A 24,221-nucleotide genomic window follows, 5' to 3' on the forward strand; every position below is an offset into this window, starting at 1 on the left:
CGCCGCTTCCGCCCTCCGCCGTCAGAAGCGGAAGCGGCCGTGCCGCGTGGGGTTGGTTGCGGCCGCCGCTCCCGGACGCCCATCGGTCCGTGCGCTGATCGAGATCGCAGCCATGGCCGTCCGCGCCAGCTTCGAGAACAATAACGAGCTGGGCTGCTTCGCCAAGCTTACCAACGCCTACTGCCTGGTGGCTATCGGCGGCTCCGAGAACTTCTACAGGTGAGAGAGCCGCTAGGGCCCGGCCCGGCCACCCCGAGCCCTGCGCCCGCTCCTAACGGCGCCTTCTTCTTGCAGCGTCTTCGAGGGAGAGCTCTTCGGGACCATCCCAGTGGTGCACGCCTCCATCGCCGGCTGCCGCATCATCGGCAGGATGTGTGTGGGTAGGTGGCCGAGGTCTGCAGCCGGGCGGGAGCGGAGGGACAGCGCGGCCGTGTTCGGGCCGTGCCCGCCCCGAGGGGTCCCGGCTGCGGTGCGGAGCCCGGGGGGAGGGCAGCGCTCCTCGTCCTCGGAGGTTTTTGTTTGACTGCGTCATGCCGAGAAGTTGTGAAGCTGGAGAAAATCATAGAATCTTTAGAGTTGGAAGGGACCTCCGGAGGCCATCCAGTCCAACTCCCCTGCAATGAACAGGGACACCACGGCTCGATCAGGTTGCCCAGGGCCCTATCCAGCCTTGCCTTGTAAGTCTCCAGGGGTGGAGCATAAACCTCATCCCTCGGCAGCCTAACCTGTTCTGGTACCTCACCACTGTCACTGTCAAAGTTTTTTTTTTAAGTCTCTTCTGTACTGAGGACTGCACATCTGGGTGCAGTTCTCCAGGTGAGGCCTCACAGCGCAGAGCAGAGGGGCAGGATCACCTTACTTGCTCTCCTGGCCATGCATCTTTTGTTGCAGCCCAGGATACGGGTGGCTTTCTGGGCTATGAGGGCACAGTGTCCAGTTTTCCACCCACCAGTACCCCCAAGTCTTTTTGGCAGGGCTACACTCAGTCCTTTCATCCCGTAGCTTGTATTGGCAATGGAGATTGCCTCAACCCAGGTACAAGACCATGCGCTTGGATTTGCTGAACCTCATGAGATTCATCTGGGCCCACTGCTCAGCCTGTGTGGGTCCCTCTGGATGTCATCCTGTCTTGAGCATGTTGACCCCACTCCACAGCTTGGTGTCATCAGCCAACTTGCTGAGGGTGCACTTGACTCCTTTGTCAATGTCACTGATGAAGATATTGAGGTGTATGTGCCCCAGCACTGACCCCTGCGGGACACCACTCATCACTGATCTCACTGATCTCCCAACAAAGGATGTTGTGGGCTACCATGTCAGAGGCCTTACTGAAGTTGAGATAGATGACGTCAGTGGCCTCTTCCCTTGTCCATTGATGCAGTGAAATAACATAAAAATAAAGCTTGGCCAATACAAACAAACGAAACCCAACAATAAAACAAACAGCCACCCAAGATAGGGTTACAGGGAGTGCCTGCTGGTCAGGAACTGAAGAGAGGTCACTGATGTGCATAAATGGGTTTTGTAGTAAGCAGGGAGAAGCTGTTCCGTTTCATTGGGAGGTTAGTGATTCAGAAGCATTGCTGGAGGGAGCAGCCCAGATGTGAAGGTCAAAGTCTCCCTGACTGGCTGCTGACACACTGTTTATTAGAGCACACTTTGTGCTTGCTTTCTGTTCCTGGAAGGTCTCTGCTCACGTGGTCTTACAGCCTTGCTAAAGGAAAGGAAGAAAAACAAGCACAATGTGTAGGCTCTATGGGGGCAGTCAGCATCTCTGGGGGGAGATCATATCAAAGTGTTTTGCTTAGAACCTTCTGCGTCCTATTGAAAAGACGGAATGAAAGTAGTGCAGTATACCTGTTTATATTCTTAAGTCTTTGTTTTATGTTCGTTTTCCCCCTCACCTGTGCTTTTGTATTAATAAATGGTCATGTTATTTCTGTGGGACTGAATTTTGGGCTTGAAAAGAGTAGATTGGGCAAGGACCCCAAGCCATTGTGTGAGCATCAGGAAAGCAGTAAGCGCAATGGAAATGTTTGCTTTTTTTAAAGTTACTTTAAGGTGGAACTCTTTGTTTTCTTTTTCCTTTTCTTGTTTTTGGGTCATCTCAGGGAACAGGCATGGACTGTTGGTCCCAAGCAGTACAACAGACCAAGAGCTTCAGCACATCCGCAATAGCCTTCCAGATTCTGTGCGAATTCAGCGAGTGGAGGAGCGGCTCTCAGCACTGGGCAATGTCACCACCTGCAATGACTACGTAGCTCTTGTTCATCCGGATCTGGACAGGGTATATGCCTTCTGAATTCAGTGTGGATGCATCTGAAATTATTCCTAAGTTGCAGTTTCAGCTTGTAACTATTGGGGATTAGTGTAAGTAGTGTGAATGCCAGAAGAACTATACCAACAGCTGAGTTACCATCATGTAGGAAGCTGTGTTCCCTGTTTCCTTTCCTCTCAGGAGAAAAATCACAATATTGGATTTTGAACTTATAACTCAGTTTCAGTTGATCTGTTTCTTTTCCTGTTGTTATCTTTACTTGTAGTTGTGGATCATGTCCTAAGTATATAGTGTACATACTGCATCCAGCATGCTGTAGTTAACTGTGCTTGTAGAAAGAAAGGAGTGGGATATGGAAGAGTACTGTGAGATGCAATTAGCTTTGCATGTGTAAAATTGAAGCAAGAGCGTGCGTGTATGTAAAGAACATAGAAAACTTGGCCAGGACTGTAGTAGTAAGTAGTTACAAGATGTCAGTGATCTACTTGAACGTTTTGTAATATCCGTGGTGTCTACCAACACTATAGTGGTGTGTATGTCCATAGTGAAAAACAGAAGCTCTTATATAAAAACTTAAAAGGCAGGGCAGAACGAGGAGAGGAAGAACAATACTCAGTGGGGTGTGTTTGGTAGAGTTGCCTTGGCTTCCAGCTCACTATGCACAGGTAACTGGATCCAGGTTAATCCAGAAGAGTAAGAGCATTCTGTAATGTTTGAGTTGCAGTGGGTTATGAAAGTGTGGGCAGGCTTTCAATGGGAGGATCCCAGCCAGTTAGTCTTTGAAATAATACTGTGACTTCAATTTGTACAATACCATTTTGCTGAGGACTTTGTTCTCTTTGTTTGCAGGAAACTGAAGAGATCTTGGCAGACGTACTAAAGGTTGAAGTTTTCAGACAAACGGTAGCAGATCAGGTGCTGGTAGGAAGTTACTGTGTATTCAGTAACCAAGGAGGAATTGTGCACCCCAAAACTTCCATTGAGGATCAGGATGAACTGTCTTCATTGCTGCAGGTCCCACTTGTGGTAAGGCTTGTGAGGTGTGTTTTTTTTCTCACGGCTCCCTTCCATCCCAGTTTGTGGTTTTAGTGTTTCTACATTCTCATGGGCTCCTAGACGCTTTTCTCTGTAAGGATGTTCCAAATGGGAGGTGAGGAGAAGACCTAAGGGAGGACAGTCTTCTGAAGCACGTTCCCCATCTTTTCTGTGTTTTAATAAGCTGCATAAAACCTTCAAGTTGCTTCTGAAGCGTTCTGCCAGGGTTATGCAATTTGAGATGTCTCATTCACACAGTATGTGAAATGGTCTGTGGTTTGGCCGAAGGCACTGTTGAAAAGTTGAGCAATAAAATCTTGTCTCTGCTCAATTGGATTTTTAAATCCCAGAATTGCTCTGCCTTTATGCTTCCTGTTCATTATGGGGTGTTATGGTTGTTGTCTTTTTTTTTTTCTCTGAATCTCATAGACTCTCCTTTCCAGAGGTTAAAGGCTGCATAAGGAAGCATAAAATGTATTGATGTCAGCATGCCATGCTAACTTCTGCCACTTTGATTATTTTCTAGGCTGGGACAGTAAACCGTGGCAGTGAAGTCATTGGAGCAGGAATGGTTGTAAATGACTGGTGTGCCTTCTGTGGGCTGGACACAACCAGCACTGAGCTCTCTGTCATTGAGAGCATCTTCAAGCTGAATGAAGCTCAGCCAAGTACTATTGCTACGAACATGAGAGATTCCTTGATTGACAGGTGAGGAGGATCCAGCTCTGTGTATAATTCTAATCAAAACAGAGAGGATTTCAGTACAAGGAAGCTATAAAACTAGCTGCTTCTCGAAGTTGATTGCTCTCTTCTTCATATCTGTCCTGGTTTCAAGTATGACAGGGAAAAGAGTTGGGGGGAGGCTCCTTTCACCCTTCTGTCCCCCTTTTGGGGAGAAGGAAAGAAAAGCAACCCCATTCAGATAAGGAGAGATGAAAGGTTTACTATAGATGGTAGAAGACTGTAAGATAATAGTAAGAAAGAGAGTTACAATTAATAAATAAAGCAAAATGGGAGAGAGGGAAGGCTCTGACTGTTCTGTGCTGCTGGAAACTGGAAGAAGCCTTCACCCAATTATCCAGAACTGGAGATCACATAGGAATAGTGGGGAATAGTAGTTTGTTCATCTCAGTATGTCTTCCTCTTGGAGTCAGAACTCAAGTGAGACTGCTGGAGAACACAGGACCAGGAAGTACAGTTCCACAGCGCACAGTGCCTACTCAGCCATCAGCCTGCTGCAGGATGTCATGTGGAGTACTGATAAAACCAAGACAGTGTCCTCTTTGCTTATACTGGGTTACTGATGAGAATTATTTTGTTGTGGAGAGGTTTCTTTTATCATAGCTGATAAGCCACTGATGTGACACATGGGAGGTGTAACAGTTCCTGTTACCATTTATAGTCACAAGAGTGGTGGTGATATTGGACCTTTCCCATTCATTGTTCAGTGTAAAAAGTTCTACAGGCTTTAGGAGCCTACATGGGTGAAAATTAATTTCATTTGGGCTTTCGACTGATTGTAATTCATTTGATGACTGCCATAATTCTAGGGGTGTATTCTCGAGCTACTCAAGCCACTGTAACTTAGCTCAGCTCTTAGAGAAATGTATGGGAGTGGTTTATGGCATAGGGAAAGAATAAGGAATTCCTTGAATGAGGAACCTTTCAAAAGAGTTCTTCGCTGCCCCTTCACTGTTCTTATTTAGTGGCTTGGTGTTTCTGAGCACAGTTAAACATGTGCTTTTAGTAACTACTAGGACAAGACAGTGTACGTGTTGTCTGTGCCAGCCTGACAAGCATGTTCTTACAGCTGGCTGTCAGCAGTTGCCAGACCTCCTTCAGTCTTCTCACAGATTTATGTTTTAGGAAGGAAAATTACTGATGGTCCTTTATAACTGGAGGTTGAGAACTGATGATAATGGTGTTTTGAAACATGTTCTGCACTCTGGCACTTTTCTGCTAAGTTTCATTTCTGTTTTGTCTCTTTAGCTTGGCGTGAACAGTGTTGGTTTGTGCCATTCAAGAAGCTCCTAAGGAGTGAAGAGTCAAGCTGCAGTTTGGATTACGGTCCTCCAGATCTTTGTTTCTGCAGGACTAGCACCAGGAAGAGGCTACCAAAAAAACACCTTTTTTGTAATGTTTTGTAAACTAAATATTATTGCAAAAAATGGCAAATAACATACACAGGTTCCAAATATGGAATGTACTCTATCCCTTTGCTGATGTTCTTCATTTATTCTTCAGCTGTGCTTTCTCTGTGATGCTGACCAAGGCCTTTAAAGTAGCCCACAATACTCACTTGTTTGGATTTTGGTTACTGATAACTAGAAAATTGCTTTGCCTTAAATAGAGGATTAATATTCTGCTCTGCAGCAGGCAGTTTCAGCACATATATGGTACTGCCCACTTTTTCTTTTCATACTCTTGGTGTTTCTGCTGTAGGTAGGCATAAGAGCCCCTGTATTTCCTATAGCAAAAACATAGTAGTTAACTTGCCAGAAGAAATTTCAGGAGGCATCACCTGCTGTCCTGCCCAGACTTGCAGCTGTTCTCACGGGGCTGGTGGTTGTGAAATGATCGGCTCTGACTGAAAATGGAGTTTCTCAAAGAAGTCAAATTAGAGACTTAACAACCAATTGTGACTGCCTCCAGAACAGTGGAATTTGATCTGTTGTCTGTACATGTCAGACCTGTGTGGTACTTCTGAGACATCTGCAAAAGATCGCTGAGAAATATGCAATTGCTGGTAGGATTAAATGTTCTCTACGGGAGTTGGCCACCTTCCCTGAGAAACTCTTAGAAGTCAGCAAATCAGAAAGAGTTGAACCATGTGATCTTGAGTTACCCTGGAGGCAAAGGATAATTAACACAGTTCTAAATGGTTACTGCATTCGGTTGTACTTTCCACGTTTGAGAGCTTGCTGTTGAAAAGTTCTGCCCTTGCCTGGCAGTAATGGTGATGCAGAGGAGCTGTAGAGTTAACAGTTTCTGTCATTTATGGCTCCCTTAACTTAGTGGCCAACCTTTCTTGGCTGACTCCATGTCAGTGTTTAGCATCAGAAGCTGATTTCCTTTTGTTATCTCACAGGGCTCTCTTATTAGGAATAAATGGTGAAGAGCCTGACCGCTGCTGTGGCTGTTGGCACGGGATCACCAACTGTAAATAAGTAATGCTGAGCTTTTTGTGTGCAGCTTCTTGGGTTTTTTTTCTTCCTCATTCCAATCATTAGGCAGAAATGCTAGATTGTATTAGTGATCTTGATATGCATTAGAATTGCTTAAACAAGAAAAATAATCCAGTTTCTGTGAAATGCAAATCGGTTAATAAGAAAGATTCTGAGACAGTGGTGAGGGTGGTAATATGCCAAAGAGCGTTAGAGGCGGACAGAAGAACAGGGCATTGCTAACTATGCTGTGTGTGACTTCCTATGACACTTGCACTGAAACTTGGGAACTGGGAGGTGGCAAATACAGTATCAGTTCTAAACAAAAGGTTTGTGGGAATTCTGAACTGGGAAGGTGGACCTATGTGCAAAGAGAATTAACAGAAGCTGTAATACAGAATGAAATCAATAGGAACACCGTGAGACAGCAATAAACTGGATGCTTCAATTGCAAGTCATGTCTCTTAAGGCCTGTGGAGTAATTGAAGGAAGTTTTGGTTGTAATCTCTGAATTTCCGAAGAGGCTTTTGGCAGCGTTTTGTGCCAAAGGCTTTTAAGGACCCTGGATAATCCTGTGGGAGGGAGGTTCATGTATGTGCTGGAGGATGGGGAAATGGGCTGCTCTTTGCAGGAGCTGCAACTGCTGTGCTTAAGGTGGGTGTGCCAGGACACCCCTCTTGCTGCCCAGATGGCCCATACTGCAGAGCAGTGTGTGTTGTGCCAAGAACATGCTTGGAAGTGCCCCGTGCTTGTGGGATTAGAGTTGGGTAAGCGCTGATGTTCCCTGCTCCCCTGTGGGGGCAATATGTCCTGGTGCTGTGCTTCTGGACAAGAACTACAACGTGGCCACCTGTCTGTGGAGTTGCTTTACCTATGCTGATGGGAGACGTGCTGTGTCAATACTCGGATGATGTGCTTGTGTGGCATCAGACAGGATCCCAGCAAAGAGCTTGGACATGGGAATCTAAGGAGCTATGTCCTACACAGATACTTGCATCTGGATCCAGGCCCCCACAAATCACAGAGCAATATGTAACCTGCACCTTGAAGGTGAACGTGTAGTAGGAGTCAATTAGGAAGCAGCTATAAAAGCTACCAAACTATTTCTCCAGTTCCTTGAAGCAGCAGTTCTTGAAGATGCCTGAGTTCTGGCACTGCGGGCAGAGGGCGTACCTTACTGTGCTGCGTGAGCAAACAGCTGAGCTTCCTCCAGACCCTGACATCGCGCTCCTTGCACAGCTTGTCACTCAGCACGAAGCCCCGAAGGAAAGTAAAGCCAACCTTTGGGCACGAGGAGAAAAACCCAAATGAACAGAAGCAGACATTTCTCCAGGTTGTAAATTTTTTTTTTTTTTTTAATGATGGCTGTTGGAAGTTGCTCAAAGGTTTGGGCTGTCACAGTCCCAGAGGAGATGGCAGCGTACAGATGAGTTCGATGTGCCATGTGGCTGTGGCATTCGTAGTGTGCATTCTACCACGTCTATAGTACACATAGCAACTTACGGAGTAGCGTGTATGGGGGGTGTCTAATTAGTAGCTCTGATTTCATTTGGTCCTTCGCACTCCTTCACCCATCATAAGACATTACCACATTTTTTTTCACTAGAATTCAGTTTTGCATCTACTAGCTTCTCACTTATTTCATAATATCTTTGTAATACTTTTTATGCTTAAACACAATAAAAAATGTGGCTATGGAAATTAATCATGAAAGACAAAATACAGTTGGAGACCACATGTTATGCAGTCCTAGTGGGCTTCACTAAGAAATACCTATTGGACTATCTGGCTTCATCATAGCAATATTTGAGCACTAGTTAGAAATTCAGAATGCAAACAGTCTTTGCTTTTTCATTCCTCATCATTGCGATTACAAATACTTCTAGCATGTTTGTCAAGAAAATAAAAACCCTTGGATTTTTTTCTTTTCATAGCTGATATGGGGTTGTACTTCTCTAAACTACCTGGACATTATGTGCATTGCACTTCCATTGCACTGAATAACATTCAGTTATAGGCAGAGGGCTTACACTAATCACCTATTCCCTACAGTGGGCGTGCAAAGCAGTTCATACGCTTATATGAATGGCACTTTTGTACGGGGCTGGACTTAACCATTAGATTGCACTGCAAGAGACTTCCTCTCTTCTTTAACACGGTGGGACTATCAGCATCAACAACAAAACGGACTGTACTTGTGGTTAGGACACAATGTCCTAAACCATTCACAGTTGTCATAGGGATAAGCAGAAGCTACCATTGTAAGAAGAGGGCTGTGAAAAGTTATTGACTGGAGGCTCAGGTATTTGTTTAGCCTCTGCCTGATTTTAATGGCTCTGTCAAATGTGGCTAGTGATGAACTCATTCCTTTGGTCCTTGCCAAATATTTGCACGTGAAGAAGTGAGCAAAAACAAAATTTCAAAGGCATACAATGTTTGTAACATCTACAGGGATTGGATTTGGTTTTATAAACAGGCCTAATTCTTACTGTACCTTGACTATTTCAGCAAAACATACCGACGATCTCACTCCAAACAAACATTTCCATTCTCCTGAAACCCAACGTACAAATTCCACAATCTAGTTACACATGCCACATAACAACAATTCATCTTTTCCCAGCATCTTAACGGGGGCAGAGTGCAGTCTACATTTATACATTTTCCATTAATTGGTAACCACGGCTTTCTGGCTCATGGGAGCTTAAGATCACATGACATCATTCTTTCATGAATGGCTCCCAAAACAAAAACACGTATTCCCATAATTGGTGCTGTTAGACGCAATCGCTTTGTCTTCAGACTGTCCCAATTAGGACTCGATGTTGCCAAGTAACATTATGGTGTCTGGTTTGGTGCTTCGTGAGCTTCTGCTCGGCACTCACTGACCTCTCGGAGGGCTGAATGGTTCCTCGTGCACGGTGCTGAGTGGCAGCGTTGATTCGTTATGAATGTACAAAACATCTGACCAGCAGGTATTGGAAAATTGTTTCCAGGTTAATTCCCTGGTTTTTGTAATAAACTAAGAAGATCTCTTAGAATGGCTCAGCATCAGAATGTCTTCTGCTTACGATACTGAATTGTTCCTGTTCATAGGTTTCATGATCTTAATTCATTTATGAGAGCTATTAAAAAAATGGTTCTGTTCAGAGGTGGTTTAGCTACACTGGAGAATGCTGGGTTTAACCGGGAGCACTGGTGCAGGGAACTGACGGAAGTTTCCCAAGACAGCTGAGAAGTTTGAAGAAAACCTGCCTTGAAGTCTCTGATGTTGACAGAGTGGGCCCGTGGAGAATGGCACACCAAGACTTACACGACTGAGGCATTAAGAAGGAACGAGGCTCCACACCGCCTGTATTTTTTTCCAGTTTTCCTGCTGCTTTCAGTCCCAGGATGTCCAAAACTTATAAGTCACTGAAGTAGTTTTGTTTGGTAGGCTTTTAATGCATTTTTTTCTTTTTCTTTTTTTTCTTTTTTTTTTTTTTTTTGTGTCCATATCCTCATCAGGTCGACGTGCAGCTGACTGTGTCATACCCACTCCTGGACAGGTCTTTTGTAGTACACAACATTCTGCTGCACCTCTTTGTTTTTAAACTGGAAGATCGTGTACACCAAGACAAGGATACACAGAGACAAAATGCAAGGGATCACAACTGCAATTGCATTTACAGTGCTAGGCACATCATTTATTGTCACCATAATATCCACATCGTCATGGGGGAGGCGTCTGTCTTTGCTTCGCTCAACATCCTTCTGGTTACAGCCCATCCAGTCTTTGAGGATTGACCTGGGGTAGCCTGGCTCCACGTTCAGCCTCTGGTTATCAAACTTCCAATACTCCTTCCCCTTGTAGAAGTAGGTATAAACTAGGAAACAAAACATAGTAGTTCTCACCATACCATTTCCAACTGATTAAACTCTGCATGCATGAGAGTGTACAGAGAGCCTTAAAGGCTGCAAGGTGGTAGCTCTCCCAGCCAACAGCACATACATCCAGGACATCCCAAAACCAGGAAAGTATGCAGGCATTTTTGGAGCTTGATTTAAAGATGAAGCCCCAACCTTGGCTTGTGGGTGCCATGTTGTCCACAGAGCACCACTCCCCTCAGCAAAGACAAGCTGATGAGCAAGATTTAAGCTGCAAATAACAAAAACACTGAACTCACTTTCCCCATCTTAAAGCATTCTCATCTTAAAGTGTTCAGCACTGATTTGTTTTCCTTTTTTTTTTTTTTTTTTGTTTGTTTGTTTGCTTGTTTGTTTGGTCACTTTTTTTTTTTTTTTTTTTAACTAAAGCATCTGTAAATATGCACTGGTCATTACCAAGCTATTCACAGTCTGCAGAACGACAGTGCCTGGTTGTGATAGTGCTTGGATGGATACTTGGGTTTCTGTTCTCAGTCTGAGAGACCAAATGCCAAATAAAATGAGTCCTCTGGACGACAGAATCTGGAGGACTTGGATGTTGTTAAGAAACAGTCTAGTCCTGCTGCTAATAACAAGCAGATGGTTTATACTACTTGTTGTCTGAAGTACCCCTCATCTCCCCAAAGGACTCCAAGATTCCTTTCGTAATCACTCTTCCATGATTAGTGAAAAAGAAAACTTCACACCACACAGAGAAATGTACTCGAGTAAATCTATGGAGGTCCAAACCAATGCTCACGGCCTGGCTTAACTTCAAAAGCCTACATTATGCAGGCTGGAGACAGCAAGTGAGTTAGCTACAGATAAGAGAACAGAGAAAAATGTAACCCATAATCACGGCCCAAACAAACTTAGGTGGGGACTGCTGCGGAAGTAAAATCAGAAAAAAAGTCCCTTTCCCACCCCAAAGAACTGGCTATGGTTTAGCAGTTAAGGAGCTGCCTGGGCTGGGATAAGGGAAGAACCTGACTGCCCATACTTGCAGGTGTCAGTGTGACCTTGGGCTGCCTGATACTTGAATTCTACCTCACCAAAAATACCCCAAACACCCCAAATCCAGCAACCCAACTCCCAAGCTAGACAAGCTGTTATCCATGTAATTTGTAGAATGACTGCAGATACATACAGCCTTCTTTGCTGATAAAAGCGCCTTGTGGAGCCTGAGGGATTCCTCTCCACACAGTGATGGGCTTTGGGTATCCCGGGTCCGTCGCTCTCTTGTCCTCGTTGTATCTCCAGTACCTGTCTCCTTTGAAGAAGTAGGTTTTGCCTACAGGCTCCCAGCGCAAAGCCGTGTCGATGCCTTCCCTGGGCAGGCAGTTCCCCAGCTCCACGAGACTGTGTGGGTATCCTGGCTCTGCTGTCACTTCCTTAAAAACCCAGTATTTATCTCCTAGAGTTGAACAGGGATACAGGAAGCAAATGAATGCGCAGAAGTTGTAGTTAGAGCAATACAAATGTAAAACAGACACCAGGAACCACAGCATGGTGGAGATTAACTGTACTGTACTTAACTGTGTTATGTGAAAAAGTTTCTTGCAATTTTATACCTGAAACCTCTCCATTTCATTTGGTGCTCCTGAGCTCTTGGTTTGGAAAGCTAGACAACTCTTTCCCATTCACCTTCTCTATGCCATTCTTGACTTAAAAGACTTCTGTCACATCCTGCCTTTGTCAGCCCTCATTCACGCTGAGGAGCTCTTGGATATTTAATTGTTCCCTATAGGAAGGCCAGTCTATTTCCATTGCCTTTCTCTGAGCCTTCTCTAGTTTTAAAATGTTTTACTGAGCTGAAGGTCTGAAGCTGCGTGCAGTAATTCAGAACATGTCTTTGTACAGGAGCACAGCAATGCTTTCCAGCCTTTCTGGCTTACAACCTGTTTTCAGTGACAGATCACCTCCAGAAACTATCACAGTGAAAGGAGCTGCTGTGGGCTCCACATAAGGATGGGTATTTTGTTTCTTTAGGGAAAACACCCCTAACACGTTTTCCCAGCACCTCAGAAAAGATATGAACACATAAAACAGCAGAAGCTCACATTGCACCAACTGCAGCAAACAGCAGTGTGTCTCCCTTAGACCAGAGCAAGGACAGGGACTGTAATTGAAGTGCCATGTACCTTACCTAAATGCCACTCACATGCTCCATAAGGCAACACACCATATTGATGCCTCACCTGTAAAATCCTGTTACAGACAGTCAATGGGCAGTGGCTGGAATTCAAGGTATCCCTCAAGGATGCTGGCTACATTCTTCCCCAAGTCTCCCCAAGCTCCTCTGACCAGGGCACCAAACCTTCATCCCTGTCATGAGATGTGGTTTGTGGTTGCCCTGGATCTGGAGAGGCTCCAACACTGTGCCATAATGTGTCCAAGGAGACATCTGGGAGCCTCAGCTGCTGTTCCTCAGGGAGCACCTCTCTTGTTATCACATGGAGGCCAACATCCAGTGAACCACATTAGCTTTGGAGAGTTTCCTGGAAAGGCCAGCCCACACTGAGGAATATTTTAAGGACTGGCTATCACACCAGAAGGTGAAAAGCAAAGGAGGACACTTATATATGGCTCAGCTGCTAGTACGACCAACACCCATTAGCAAAAATGAAGTAAGAATGTGTAAGGAAAGGCCAGGTCTGTGCTAACAGCCTCTCTTTTCAGTGTACTCTTACACCACCCACCTTCTTACTGGACTGAAAGATTATGAGGGGTGTTGCCGCAGCAACCATCTTTGCCAGTGCTGCAAGGAGGAGAAAAGGAGCCCTGCACGACTTAGCTGGCACGACAAATGGTCACCCAGGCACTCCTGCAAGCAATTCCCTTTTGTAGCAGACACAGGAGAGCATCTAAATACAATGGCACAAGGGATAGCAGTAAAACCTCAGGAGGCTGTGCAGCACCAGTGCCCTGTGCTGCTCCACAGCACTCCACACCTGACATACAAGCAAGGAGAGGGGCCGCTTCTGCTGTGTAGCAACACATCTTTTTTGTCTCTTTGATGAGGAATTCAAAGCTGGTGACCTGGTTAGTGGCTTGGGAAACACCAGTTGCTTGAAATGCCGCCCTTGGAAGGATCCAGTGAACCTGTTCTCACCACCTTAATGCTGTGGGAGTATGAAGCGAGGCAGGTGTGGTAGGCTTGTACTGCAATATACTGTACCTTTGAAGAAAACAAATTTTCCATCAGACCTCTCATAGGCTGCATCAATCTTGGCAGGGAGACCTTTCCAGAACTGCTCAATTTGCATGGGATATCCCTCCTGCACCCGGTTGTTGCGCAGACGCCAGAACCAGCGATCCTGAGGAAACCAGAAAGCTCTTCAGACTGACTGTTTTTATCCTGCAGTCACGACAGGCAGCTAACATTACTAACCCTTGCCTAAGCCTATAATCACTAAAGTCCTGGTTTGGTTGAGAGTTGCAGTGCTGCCCAACACCTTTTCCAGTGCAGGAACCATTTCACGGGGGAGGTGGCAACCAAAAGGGGGAAAGAAGTTCACGAGTGGTGATCCGCAGGGGTCAGTATAGGGCTCTGTCCTGTTCAATATCCATAATGGATGATCTGGGTGAGGGAACTGAGTGCACCCTCAGTAAGTTTGCAGGCGACACCAAGTTGGCAGGAAGTGCTGATTTGCCTGGGGGTAGGAAGGCCCTACAGAGAACCACCCTCTGGTCAGGTGCTGGAATGGGCTGCCCAGGGAGGTGGTTGAGTCACCATCCCTGGAAGTGCTCAAGAATTGTTTAGATGTACTGAGGGACATGGGTTGGTGGGGAAACATTGGCGGTAGGGGACTGGAGGATCTTGGAGGTCTTTTCCAACCTTGGTGATTCTATGAGTCTATGATTCCAAGTTGATTACTGGGGCTCTGACAAAGGGTGCAAAGAATGAGAGGAGTAAGGAGCAGGGAGAGGAAAGTCTACAGCTCTAAGTGTTATGAACTCATTTGTGAGTGATCTCTGTGTGTCTCCTTGCTGAGATGTCACGCTTGGCCCAGTACAGCTGGTGTTCAACTACTTGATCTGAGGACAGCCATCCAAGCATCCACCACATAGTGACTGTGTGAAGCTCACAACATCCATAGGCACAAGAAGTTATTACATATCCCTTTTGATATAAGATCATTAGCTAAAGCTTTACTGAATGCTCAGGAAAGAGTAAGAGGACAGCCTGGTTCAGGTGTTTTCTGTGGCTGATGTGTTTTGTCCATTTGATGACCTTTCACACCTACCCCTCTCCACATTCACAGCCTGTGGGCAGAGTGAAAGCTGTGAGCGGGACCAAGTTTTCTAGATTAGAAGTGTTCTAACATGGGTTACTGCCCAAAGCCTGTCCTTCCCTGCCTGCATCTTGTAAGCAAGGTTGATGCAAACTCCCCAAGAGCTTCAAGTACAATGAGTGCTCCTTAAAGCCCAGGGTTTGGTGTGTGCCATCTCAGAGACCATGAGGCTCAGTGCCTGCTCTATTACTAGCATTGCTTTCTGGCTTTACAGGTGGCTCCCCTCTCAGCTTGGTGATGTCTAAATTCTCTGTCAATGCATCCAGTTAACTTTTTGATACACAGGCTGCCTGGGAATTCTGTTTAGCTTGTAAATCCCAACAGGCACAGTTTCTAAATTACAAAAACAATCTGCTTACATTTCCCTCTAATGTTACTCATTTCTCAGCCTCACAGGAGCCTCAGAGCTTCATTCAGGAACATGACAAATGTGACTAACTAACTTATACATCTATTCATCTTTTCCAGGAACAAAGCTAAAGAAAACTTCATGAATAAACAAGAATTTTTAGTACCTTGAAAACAAACATTTCTCCTCTAAAGAGAGCCACGGTGTTAAAATTGCCATCGCAGATGTTGGGTTTTGTGCCAGGAGGAGATGGCCTGTCACCCAGAGGAGGACTGGGAGGTCTAGGCTGTCTCTCGTGCTTTCTTTCCGAAGTGGAATGAATTCTGCGAACAGGAAGAGTCGGTAAAGGCCTGGTTGGCTCCAGAGGCTCAATGGGAGGACCTAGAAGTGAAAAGAAAAACGTTCAGCAAAGACACAGTTTTGGATTTTCCGTGCCTCCCTCAGGTTTTAAAAGACAACAGATATTGGATGAATAGTGTTGTGAGGAATTTCTGTGTTCTGTATGAACTATATACACTTAAGAGCTCATTCCCTAGAAACGAGAAGCAGAACAAGGTGCATCCACACACGAAGGACGTCCCAAAACAGGAGAGGGATAAGAATTGCAGAAGAGCCAGTATGTTTTCGTAGGTACTTCCAAGGAGACTGCAGATAAAACAAGGAGGATGCACACTAATCACACTCCCAGCTGAAATGAAAGATAATAGCCACTGAATATAAGCGTTTATTGAAAAAACAACAACCAAAACAAGAGCAAAGTTAGAGTGCAAAAAACTGCTGCAATCTAAGTGAAACTGCAGGATTAGCATGCTGGACAAGGCTGATCCTCACAGGAGGAGTTACCCTGTTGTTCCTGGTTGTCTGGCCCATGTTCAGAGAAGGAATCTACTAGTAAGGATTTAGATAGCTGTGGGTGGGAGTTCTGCAGACGAATATTTGGAACTACAGCACTTAAAATGATGGTTGAGTGCCCAAACCCCCATGTCAACTTAGATCCTAAGTTGTATCTTCTCAAAAGGCTCCTATAAAGAACAAATACTTAACACACCTTAGAAGGGTGATTGACTCAGGGAAAGTCATCACAGATAGCAACAAACACATCATCAGAAAAAGTCATCACATTTAATTTGAGGTTCCAACAAGAGTTGTGTCTACAAGGCTCATGAACGATGAGCTCACAGTGCACCCCTCAGATAGCTTAGACCAACTTCATGCATAATCAGACCCGAAACCCTCAGCTGCAAATCCTCTGACAAATCTAGAGTTTCTGTTACAGATACAGCACATTTTCCAGAAAGAGACATCCAGTTTGGGCCTGAAGACTTAAACAGGAGCTCCTCTGTAATGGGTAACAATATGTTCCAGTAACTAAGCCCTGGCACTCTGAAGGCTGTGTCTTACCCAGTGTCTGAATTTGTGCAGGTTTAGATTCAGAATTTTTTCTATTTTCTATTTCTAGTGTCTCATCATTTAAACATTAATAGACCTTGATATGGACGAACTTCAAATTCCTCCTAATGAACTAAACAGACTAATTACTTCTGTTGCTGCAATGTCTTTTGGTTTCAAGATCTCGAGACTCACAGCTGCTTTATAAAGAGGTTCATATGGATAACTGTACTTCTACAAGGTACAGTTACAACTGTATTTCTACAAGGACCTCTCCTTATCCAATTACATCTCCAATTTTTATTAGCAACTATCTTCATTTTCACCCCACAACTTTGATGGATGAATTTGTAACAATCAGAAAGATCAAGGCAATGGAATGGTGATACACGAGGTGTAATAACAAAGGGACTAACACAACAGAAAGGTGTTATAAGGAAAGGAAACAGGACTGCTCTCCTGAGTCTGAACATCAAGGCTCACAGGAGAAAACTCCACGAAGGAGGGATCTCCAGAAAAAGACCCTTCCCCAGTGCAGTCAGCCCTTCAATGAGGTCTCAGAGAGGTGCAGTCAGGCTCAAACCCTTCTGGTCCCACAGCTGAATTGCCTTCACCTGTGCTCCCAGGGCTGTCCTGGTCTTTTCCCCAGGTGCTCAATCAGTGGTTCAGCCCGGGACTCAAAGTTCCCATACAACACCAAATACTGCTCATATAAATATTTTAGGTGAGGATTCTCTGTTGGTAATTACCCTTGGAAAGCTGTCGGCTAATTTGTCTGCATTAATTGAAGAAAAAATTACACTGTTACCATGTATTTCTCATCTACCTCCGCCCTCAGCTGGTCAGTGCCCAGTACCTTAGCAGGCCATGAAGTTTTTTTTTAATCAATTTCCCACACTGTGATATTGCTATTTTTAATAATCTGTGAATCTCCTCAAATACTACACAGCAAAGATTTCCAGGAGCTGCCCATCATGGAAGGGTTAGAGCCCCTAGTTAGTTGGTCAGTATGGCAGCACCTAAGCTAGTGCTTTGGTTGAGGTAGGGATGTGCCTTTGAAGAGAATCTCTCGATCAATTGCAATTTCTGTGCTGAGGTTCTCATCAAAATGCACAAAATGCCTTCTTTTTTGTTTAACTAACCTTGAAAATGCACTTCTGGAGCACATCTAGTACATGACAGCTGCAAATGGACATCACGGGGAAAGGCTAAAACTAAGCCATAGTGCTGCCTTCTCCCAAATGCACACAGACTAAGTGTCAAGCTCTCAGAACTCTATTTACCTAATGCCATCCTCAAATACTGCTGCATCTACAGACATGCTACTATTATTCTGGCTATCTGCCCCAGATGTAAACAGCCATAGGCAACACACTGCCATGTATAGCACATGCAAGAGCATCTCCTCCAACAAGCCACACTCCAGCTGGCACTTCTTATTCAGGCTGAAAGCTGGTGGAGGTAGGACTGAGTTGGTACGGCAGGACAAGCTATGAGGGAAAGACTGAAACGTGGAATGAGGTCCCATGCTGATCTTACACACTGAAAGCTGGGGCTCTGGTTTGTTCAGCTGTGTGATGGGAGCATGGTCTTCAGCCCCTGCTTTGGCAAATTAAAAGGGGCAGAAAATTGGACACCTGTACGGCTGCCAAATTGGAAGCCTGTGTGGTTGCCAAAATCATTGTAAAATCTCTAATGCATGTTGTATATGATGAGATTCCTATGCCAGCACACCACTGCAAAGTTCACCTTCCTAAAGGAGACTGCAGCACGTTGCTGCAACAGAACAACAGAGGTGTAGTTCTTTGTTCTCCAGTTTGCAAGAGGCTAACACTATTGTGCACAGATCTAAACGAAGATGCACTTCTTGTTGCCATCCGTGGATCAGAAAAAAACTTCTTTGGTGTGAATTTGATATGGTGGAGCGTTTTCATGAGACAGCTATTGGGCAGTCTGTGGAAGCCCACCAGCAGTTTCAGCACAAAGACTACACCTGGGATAGATCCTTGTGTTGTACGAAGCAGCTAGAAGCAAATTCCCAACATGAGAGCAGGGAGAGCTCCCCGGAGGACTGCTGCCTTTAAACAGGGTGAGATGAGCAGCAATCTGCAATGCAGAGAGGAACACCTGCTGTCAGAAGGAACTGTCTGGGAGGAAACCAAGAAGTCATCGTGTTATGTGTGTGTGTGATGTGTTCAAAATGCCTGCTAGAAGGACCCACATAGAAAGGAAGCGACAACCAAGTCCAGGCTATTCTGCTTCTCATACACAGCAAACAGACAGGGACTGAAATCACATCTCATGCATCACTGGAGGTAATAGAGATTCGTGAATTAAAGGCGTGGTTTCTTAAAAGGCAAATAAATCTGGTTAAGAGGGAGATAATAACAAAAAACAAAACAGGCTCATTTCAGATGAGTATCTTCACATTGTTAAGAACAGCTCAGCTGTCATGGAAGGATGGGTAAGAAAACAGGTTAACACAACCAGAGCCCAGGAAACTGCAGAACGAGGTTATCTGGGAGTGGGATCTCTTGGTTCAGTGATGGCCAAGTGAGAGGCAGAGAGGAACAGGACAGGGCAGTGGAGAAGCACTCCAGGCTCAACCAGAGAAAGACATGGCAGGTGACAAGTAATGCTGGCAAGAGTGCTACTACGGGTGACAGTTTTGACTAGAAACTCCAGAGATTCCTTCCAACCCAAGTACTTCTACCATCAAAAATGCTGCTATCAAGACTGACAGTGTAAGCAAGAGGGGAAACAGAACAGCTGTATTTCCAGAGTAGGGATAGAAACATGCACAATGAGTGGGGACAAGGGGCTGTGCAGGGGAAAGGAGCTGTGTGTTCCTTGTGAGCAGGGTATACCCACTGCTGGACACCCGACTGCTGTGTTTGTGACTGCAGCCAGTACAATCTTATTCTTGTTTCACAGAGTCATAGCACCAGGAAGGAATAAGAAGCCATCTTGTATCATCTGCTGTGTAGCATGTATCAGTATGTCATTCCTGTTGGAACTACGCTAGTTTTTATATATATTTAATATTAATAAGACGAAAAGCCAGAAGTGAAAGATTCATTGCAATCCTTACTAAAACTGTTCCAGTCAAAAGGCACCCCAGGAATTAAAAGTACTGCCCTTCATTTACAGCCTGTGTTCAGGGAACTGGAACTGGTTAATCTTTCCCAATGAACTCTAAAGGCCATTCTCATAGTTTGGTTTTCTGAGCAGGTGCCTGGCCTTGATCCACAACCAAATCCAGAGATGTGAGCACAGACTGTTCCCACACCCAACTTCAAGGCACCAGGCCCAGGCGTGCCATCCTCAGGCTTTGGTGCTCTTCTCCCTGACAAGAGATCGAATGAGTAAGATGCCCCACACAGACGCTTCCAAAGCAGCAATGTGGAGCAGAGAATGTGGCTGAGGGAGAGCATGGCTTGAAGGCCATCACGTGGGGATGAAAATCTCCATAGAGAGCTTTTTCTGTTACACTACAGGCTCAGCTTCACAAGAGAGGACCACTCATTACAGCCCGCCCCACCCACAATGCAGGACAACAGTCACAGTCAACTCTCTAAGGCTTATGCACCCAAAGTCACAGTCCTCAGTAGACAAGAGGAAAGTTAAAATAGCACCTATAAGCCTTAAAAGCCTTAATTAATCCTAGGATGCCAGTGAAACAGAATGCAGAGGACTTGTGAGGGAGATGCAGTTGTTGAAGACTGAGGTCTGGAAGATGAAAGTCAGCAACGATTCCACTGGGCCAACAAGCTGAGCTGGGTCACCAAATGCTTTGATTCTTTGCAATGGAGAAACCAGCTGTGGGACACTGCTCTGAAGGAGACAGCCAGGCTTCCCACACATTTTGCAGGTGGTACTGCAAATTGCTGGGATGCAGACTCCATCATTTCACTTACAATATTGCTCTTGCTGTCTTTGCCTGCCAACAATGGCTTTTTCCTTTCTGTCTTTCACTTCTCTTCTTGACCTTATGCATTCTGTGCTCCTGATTTATACTAACTGCAGCCATGTCTCCTGTTTGTAGTTATACACATTGCATTTTTCTTTTTAATTGCCACCTTCACTTTGTCACTCAGTGTGGGCTTAGGGATAAAAGTGTGGAAGATAATCCTTGGTGCAAGACGGTTCTACAGTTGGGCACACGGAAAGAGCAGAGAAGTCCATACACAACATTGAAACCCATGGCTCCAAGTGCCAGCAGGAACAATTTGCTCTGCAGTTAGGGGGAAGGAAAGCAGCAAAGCCTCTTCACTGCTGAGTAAAGATGCTCTCTTGTAAAACCTGAGCCACTTTGGAGCTCAATCTGGTACAAAACCTGGATGAATAGACCCTACAGAGTTTGCACTGCTATTATGTCACAACAGTAACCTAATTCAAAACAGATGGCTGAAGGCAGAGTTTAACAGCTTTATCAGCAGCAGAGATGACTGTGAATGAGTTACTTAGGAGATACTGGCACCTTGCTATTTATTGCAGAACCTGATGATGCCCACCTCACCATCACTAACCAGGCAGTATCACACACATATCACAGCCTCTATCAACAGATCTCTGAGCAGCCTCATTGAGAGAAAATTAAGTGAGAGGCTTTAGCACAGGTCTGCCATGGGTCTAACCCCATCAGCTCTGCACCTAGCTGTTGTGTGTGACTACACAAGGGGCTGAGCCCACCCTGGGGACTGAGCCCACCCTGGGGTCTGAGCCCAGGGCCACTTCCATGCAGGAAGCAGGCAGGAGCTCCCTGCAGCTGCACTCTGTGATCTGGAGGGAGACACCTGGCTGGAGCTTTACACTGTGCGGAGAAGAAGACTTTCTTCCTCTCTATCACAACCAAGGCAAAAAAAATGTCGGAAAGCTTTGGGGTCACAGCAGATCACCTTCAGAGTGTGACTTCCACCACTGGCACTTAGCCTCCTCCCTTCATGCTTCCTCTGTCGCAGACCATCTGAATACCAAGGTGACCTGTGAAGATAACACAGAGAGAGGAGGCATTTAGGAGCCACTGTGTCGATAGTTGAGGACAAAATATAAGTGTACTGTCCTCCTGGCTATTGACAGAGTGTTCCCTCAACTGCATTGTACCCTCCTGGAGGGATCATGGAGGATCGCTGCCACCAGGGCCTGCTCTGCCTGAGCCTGCCAGTGCCAGGCACGGCCTTTGTTTCAGGTCAGATCCACCTGCAAACAAAGGGCTTTCTTGATACTCACTCCAAGAATAAGATTATCACCAGGCCTACGGGCAGGCTTTGGAATAAAATACAGGGTTCTTGGGGAATAAAGCACCAAGCTAAGTGTTTCTGTAGGGCAGTGGCAGCTGTCTGCGCACATGGGAGATTTGTGCCTGCTCCTCAGGCACAAATCAAAATGTGTGATCCACAGGAGCCAGGGAGTGAGAGCAATCTGATGGGATGCTCTGACCCCATGGCAGTGGAGAGAGGTCCCTGGTCCTACTAAACCAGCTAGCTGCCACCAAAACTCCTCAGGAACAAGAGACAGTCCCACACATCAGCTCAGCACTCACTCCAGTGTTCCAGCACCCCCAGTGCAGCCAGCAGCTGGGCAGTGGGGTCCTTGTGACCATCACAAAGGCAGCAAGGCTTTCAGAGGTGTTCCTCTGAATGACCAACTGCCACCCAGGTAACAGAGCACCCACCTGGAGCACAGAAGTCCTGGGCTGAAGTCCTTGCTGTAAGCAAAGTAAGTGCGTGCTCTCCTGTGCTCTGTAACAAGGTGACTCACACTGCAATTCAGTTTTCTGCTTTGGGGGTGAGAAAACAGGGTCCAAAATTTGCAGGCTGGCCTTAGGCAGAAGGAGGAGGAGAGTTTAGGGCTCTGCAAGATGCTCCAACTATGGTGCCCAGTTCAGTTCTGGAAAAAAACTTGAAGAAGCCTGACATTTGCTCCACTGCAAAACTGAGGAGTTTTTATAAACTCGAGAAGACCTTCAGGGTGAGAGAAGCATTTAATGCCCAGCCATACCCACAAAGCAGAGTTCCTGCTTCAGCTAAGGAGCGCTGTCAGCTCCTTTCAGAAGGCAGCTGGTGGCCATGGGCCAGCTCCCTCCTCTCACAACCAAGGCAGATGCAAAGCTGGTGTGGTCGCAGGCGAGTCCTTGCCTCATGGCAGAGACCTCTCTGTGCCAGATGGGCCTCGGGCACTACACAGGGGACAGGCAGTTGCTCCAGCATTTTGGAACAGGATGGAGACCTGGTGTAAAGCAGGTCAGACTTGGTGGGTGCACCACCCTGGAATCTGGTATTTCCTTCAGGTTTCAACAGAGTCACTGGAAAGGAGAAATGTGCCCATATAGGGATGCAACACAGCAGAGGAGCCTGGTCTCTCTGCAGCACGCCAGAGATGTGGTACCAGGGCCTATCCCTGCCGTGTGCCTCCTCCTGTCCTCCTGTGAGCATAGCACTGTGTGGAACAGATCTGAAAGTTACAGATCTTGGGGCTTCCCCAAGCACTCTGTGCTGTTTCAGGGATGTTGGCAGAATGCATGTATGGCTGGAGAAGGGCCGATGGGTGGTGTAGGAGGCCCAGAAGTCCCCACAGAGAAGCTCACTTCAGTTACTTTTCTGCTGCTGCTACTTAAGTACATGAGAAAGATTTCTGGGAATGAGGATACTGCTTGTCTCTATTCTCTGCACTCAGTGAGCACAAGGAGACAGGATTAATCACTCCATCCAAATAGAAAACAAAAACCTAATTACCCCCAACAAAAGCAGCACTATTATTTCTACCATCACGAGCCAGTCTTCCAGCACAGATAACAGAGAGAGAGTTAATACTGTCAGCTCATCAGCTGCATGCCTCAGTTCTTTTGTGACACAGTGAAAAAAAAAAACGTTCATCTTCTTTGCTTTGAAAGACAATAGTATTGTCAGTTTTCCAATGAGGTGGAAAGATGATAACAGTTTTCCAAGGGAAGACTGAAATGAGCATTTTTAGAAACCTCTCTTCTGCTGCCTTGAGCACTAATACTTTAGTGGAAATTGGCCTTCTCAAACTCCAAACTCAGTGGCAGCATCTGCATGGCCTTTTATGCCACTCACACCCATGCTGCTGGCAGTCCAGGGCTCACAGTCCATTTGGGTTTCTGGAAGAGTTCAAAAGGCATGATCTTGAGCTCACCTGTACATGCTAGCATGCAGCCTGCTTCCAACTCACTTGGACCTTGCCACCTTCCCTGCTACTGCCCATCCACCTGCTCACCTAGCACAGAAACTCACCTGCTTTGCCCCTTTAAAGCAGAAGCTCTAGATGGGATGAGTAGTCACAGGGAGAATCACTCTGTCCTCAAGAGCTGGGATCTCCTAGAGTAGGTACTTCAATTTTGCTTGTGAAAATTACCCTTCCAAGTTCTCTCTTCTGGTACTTGTTCTTCAGGAGATGAACATCCATCACAATGCTGTAGAGGACTGTCATTAAACTACTCCTCTTTTGGCACAGAAGGTATGCTAGAGGCTTGCAAATCCATCAAGCAGAACGTACTTCTCTGTCTCACAATCATTGAGATCATTTTCTATAGATCAGGGTCTTGGTTATTACTCTATACCCCTCCCACCCTCAGAGGGCATTATCATGAAACATTCCTAATACAAACACTTCTAGTCCTGCATGACAGTAAAGCTTGCTCTGGTGGTTTACAAAGCAGTGTCACCACCTGGAGCTTACAGCCTTTTGCATCAGGTCTTTCTGCTGTTTCATAAAAAGCTATGTAACACACACATGTACATTATGCAGATCTGGGATTGCTCTATGGGAAGCCATTGGGAAAAGGT

The 24,221-nt window shown here is 45.7% G+C and overlaps 2 protein-coding genes across 2 annotated transcripts in view; one reads left to right on the plus strand and one right to left on the minus strand.

Moving 5' to 3' along the window:
• The first annotated feature begins 23 nt into the window (after nt 1-23).
• On the plus strand, nt 24-6,931 carry EIF6 (eukaryotic translation initiation factor 6). Its single transcript, NM_001030848.2, has 6 exons — nt 24-219; nt 295-380; nt 2,112-2,287; nt 3,128-3,304; nt 3,840-4,021; nt 5,303-6,931. Exons 1-6 carry the CDS (start codon nt 113-115, stop codon nt 5,310-5,312), a joined length of 738 nt encoding a protein of 245 aa, NP_001026019.2. The 5' UTR covers nt 24-112; the 3' UTR covers nt 5,313-6,931.
• An 870-nt stretch (nt 6,932-7,801) lies between these two features.
• Nucleotides 7,802-24,221, minus strand: part of MMP24 (matrix metallopeptidase 24) — a 44,556-nt gene continuing 28,136 nt past the window's right edge. Inside the window, exons 6-9 of the mRNA XM_040650885.2 lie at nt 15,194-15,408; nt 13,562-13,700; nt 11,531-11,797; nt 7,802-10,343 (exon numbers count right to left, since the gene is read on the minus strand). Of these exons, the coding sequence (XP_040506819.1) occupies nt 10,006-10,343; nt 11,531-11,797; nt 13,562-13,700; nt 15,194-15,408 (959 nt within the window). The 3' untranslated portion in view covers nt 7,802-10,005. The remainder of the gene's footprint in view (nt 10,344-11,530; nt 11,798-13,561; nt 13,701-15,193; nt 15,409-24,221) is intronic.

The sequence above is a fragment of the Gallus gallus genome, chromosome 20 (genome assembly GCF_016699485.2).
Source record: "Gallus gallus isolate bGalGal1 chromosome 20, bGalGal1.mat.broiler.GRCg7b, whole genome shotgun sequence".
Taxonomy (NCBI): domain Eukaryota; kingdom Metazoa; phylum Chordata; class Aves; order Galliformes; family Phasianidae; genus Gallus; species Gallus gallus.

Coding starts and splice junctions, on each gene's coding strand:
- EIF6 (NM_001030848.2), top strand. CDS start 113: ATGGCCGTCCGCGCCAGCTTCGAGAACAATAACGAGCTGGGCTGCTTC. Junction 381..2,111: donor CATCGGCAGGATGTGTGTGG/GTAGGTGGCCGA, acceptor GGGTCATCTCAG/GGAACAGGCATGGACTGTTG. Junction 3,305..3,839: donor TGCTGCAGGTCCCACTTGTG/GTAAGGCTTGTG, acceptor ATTATTTTCTAG/GCTGGGACAGTAAACCGTGG.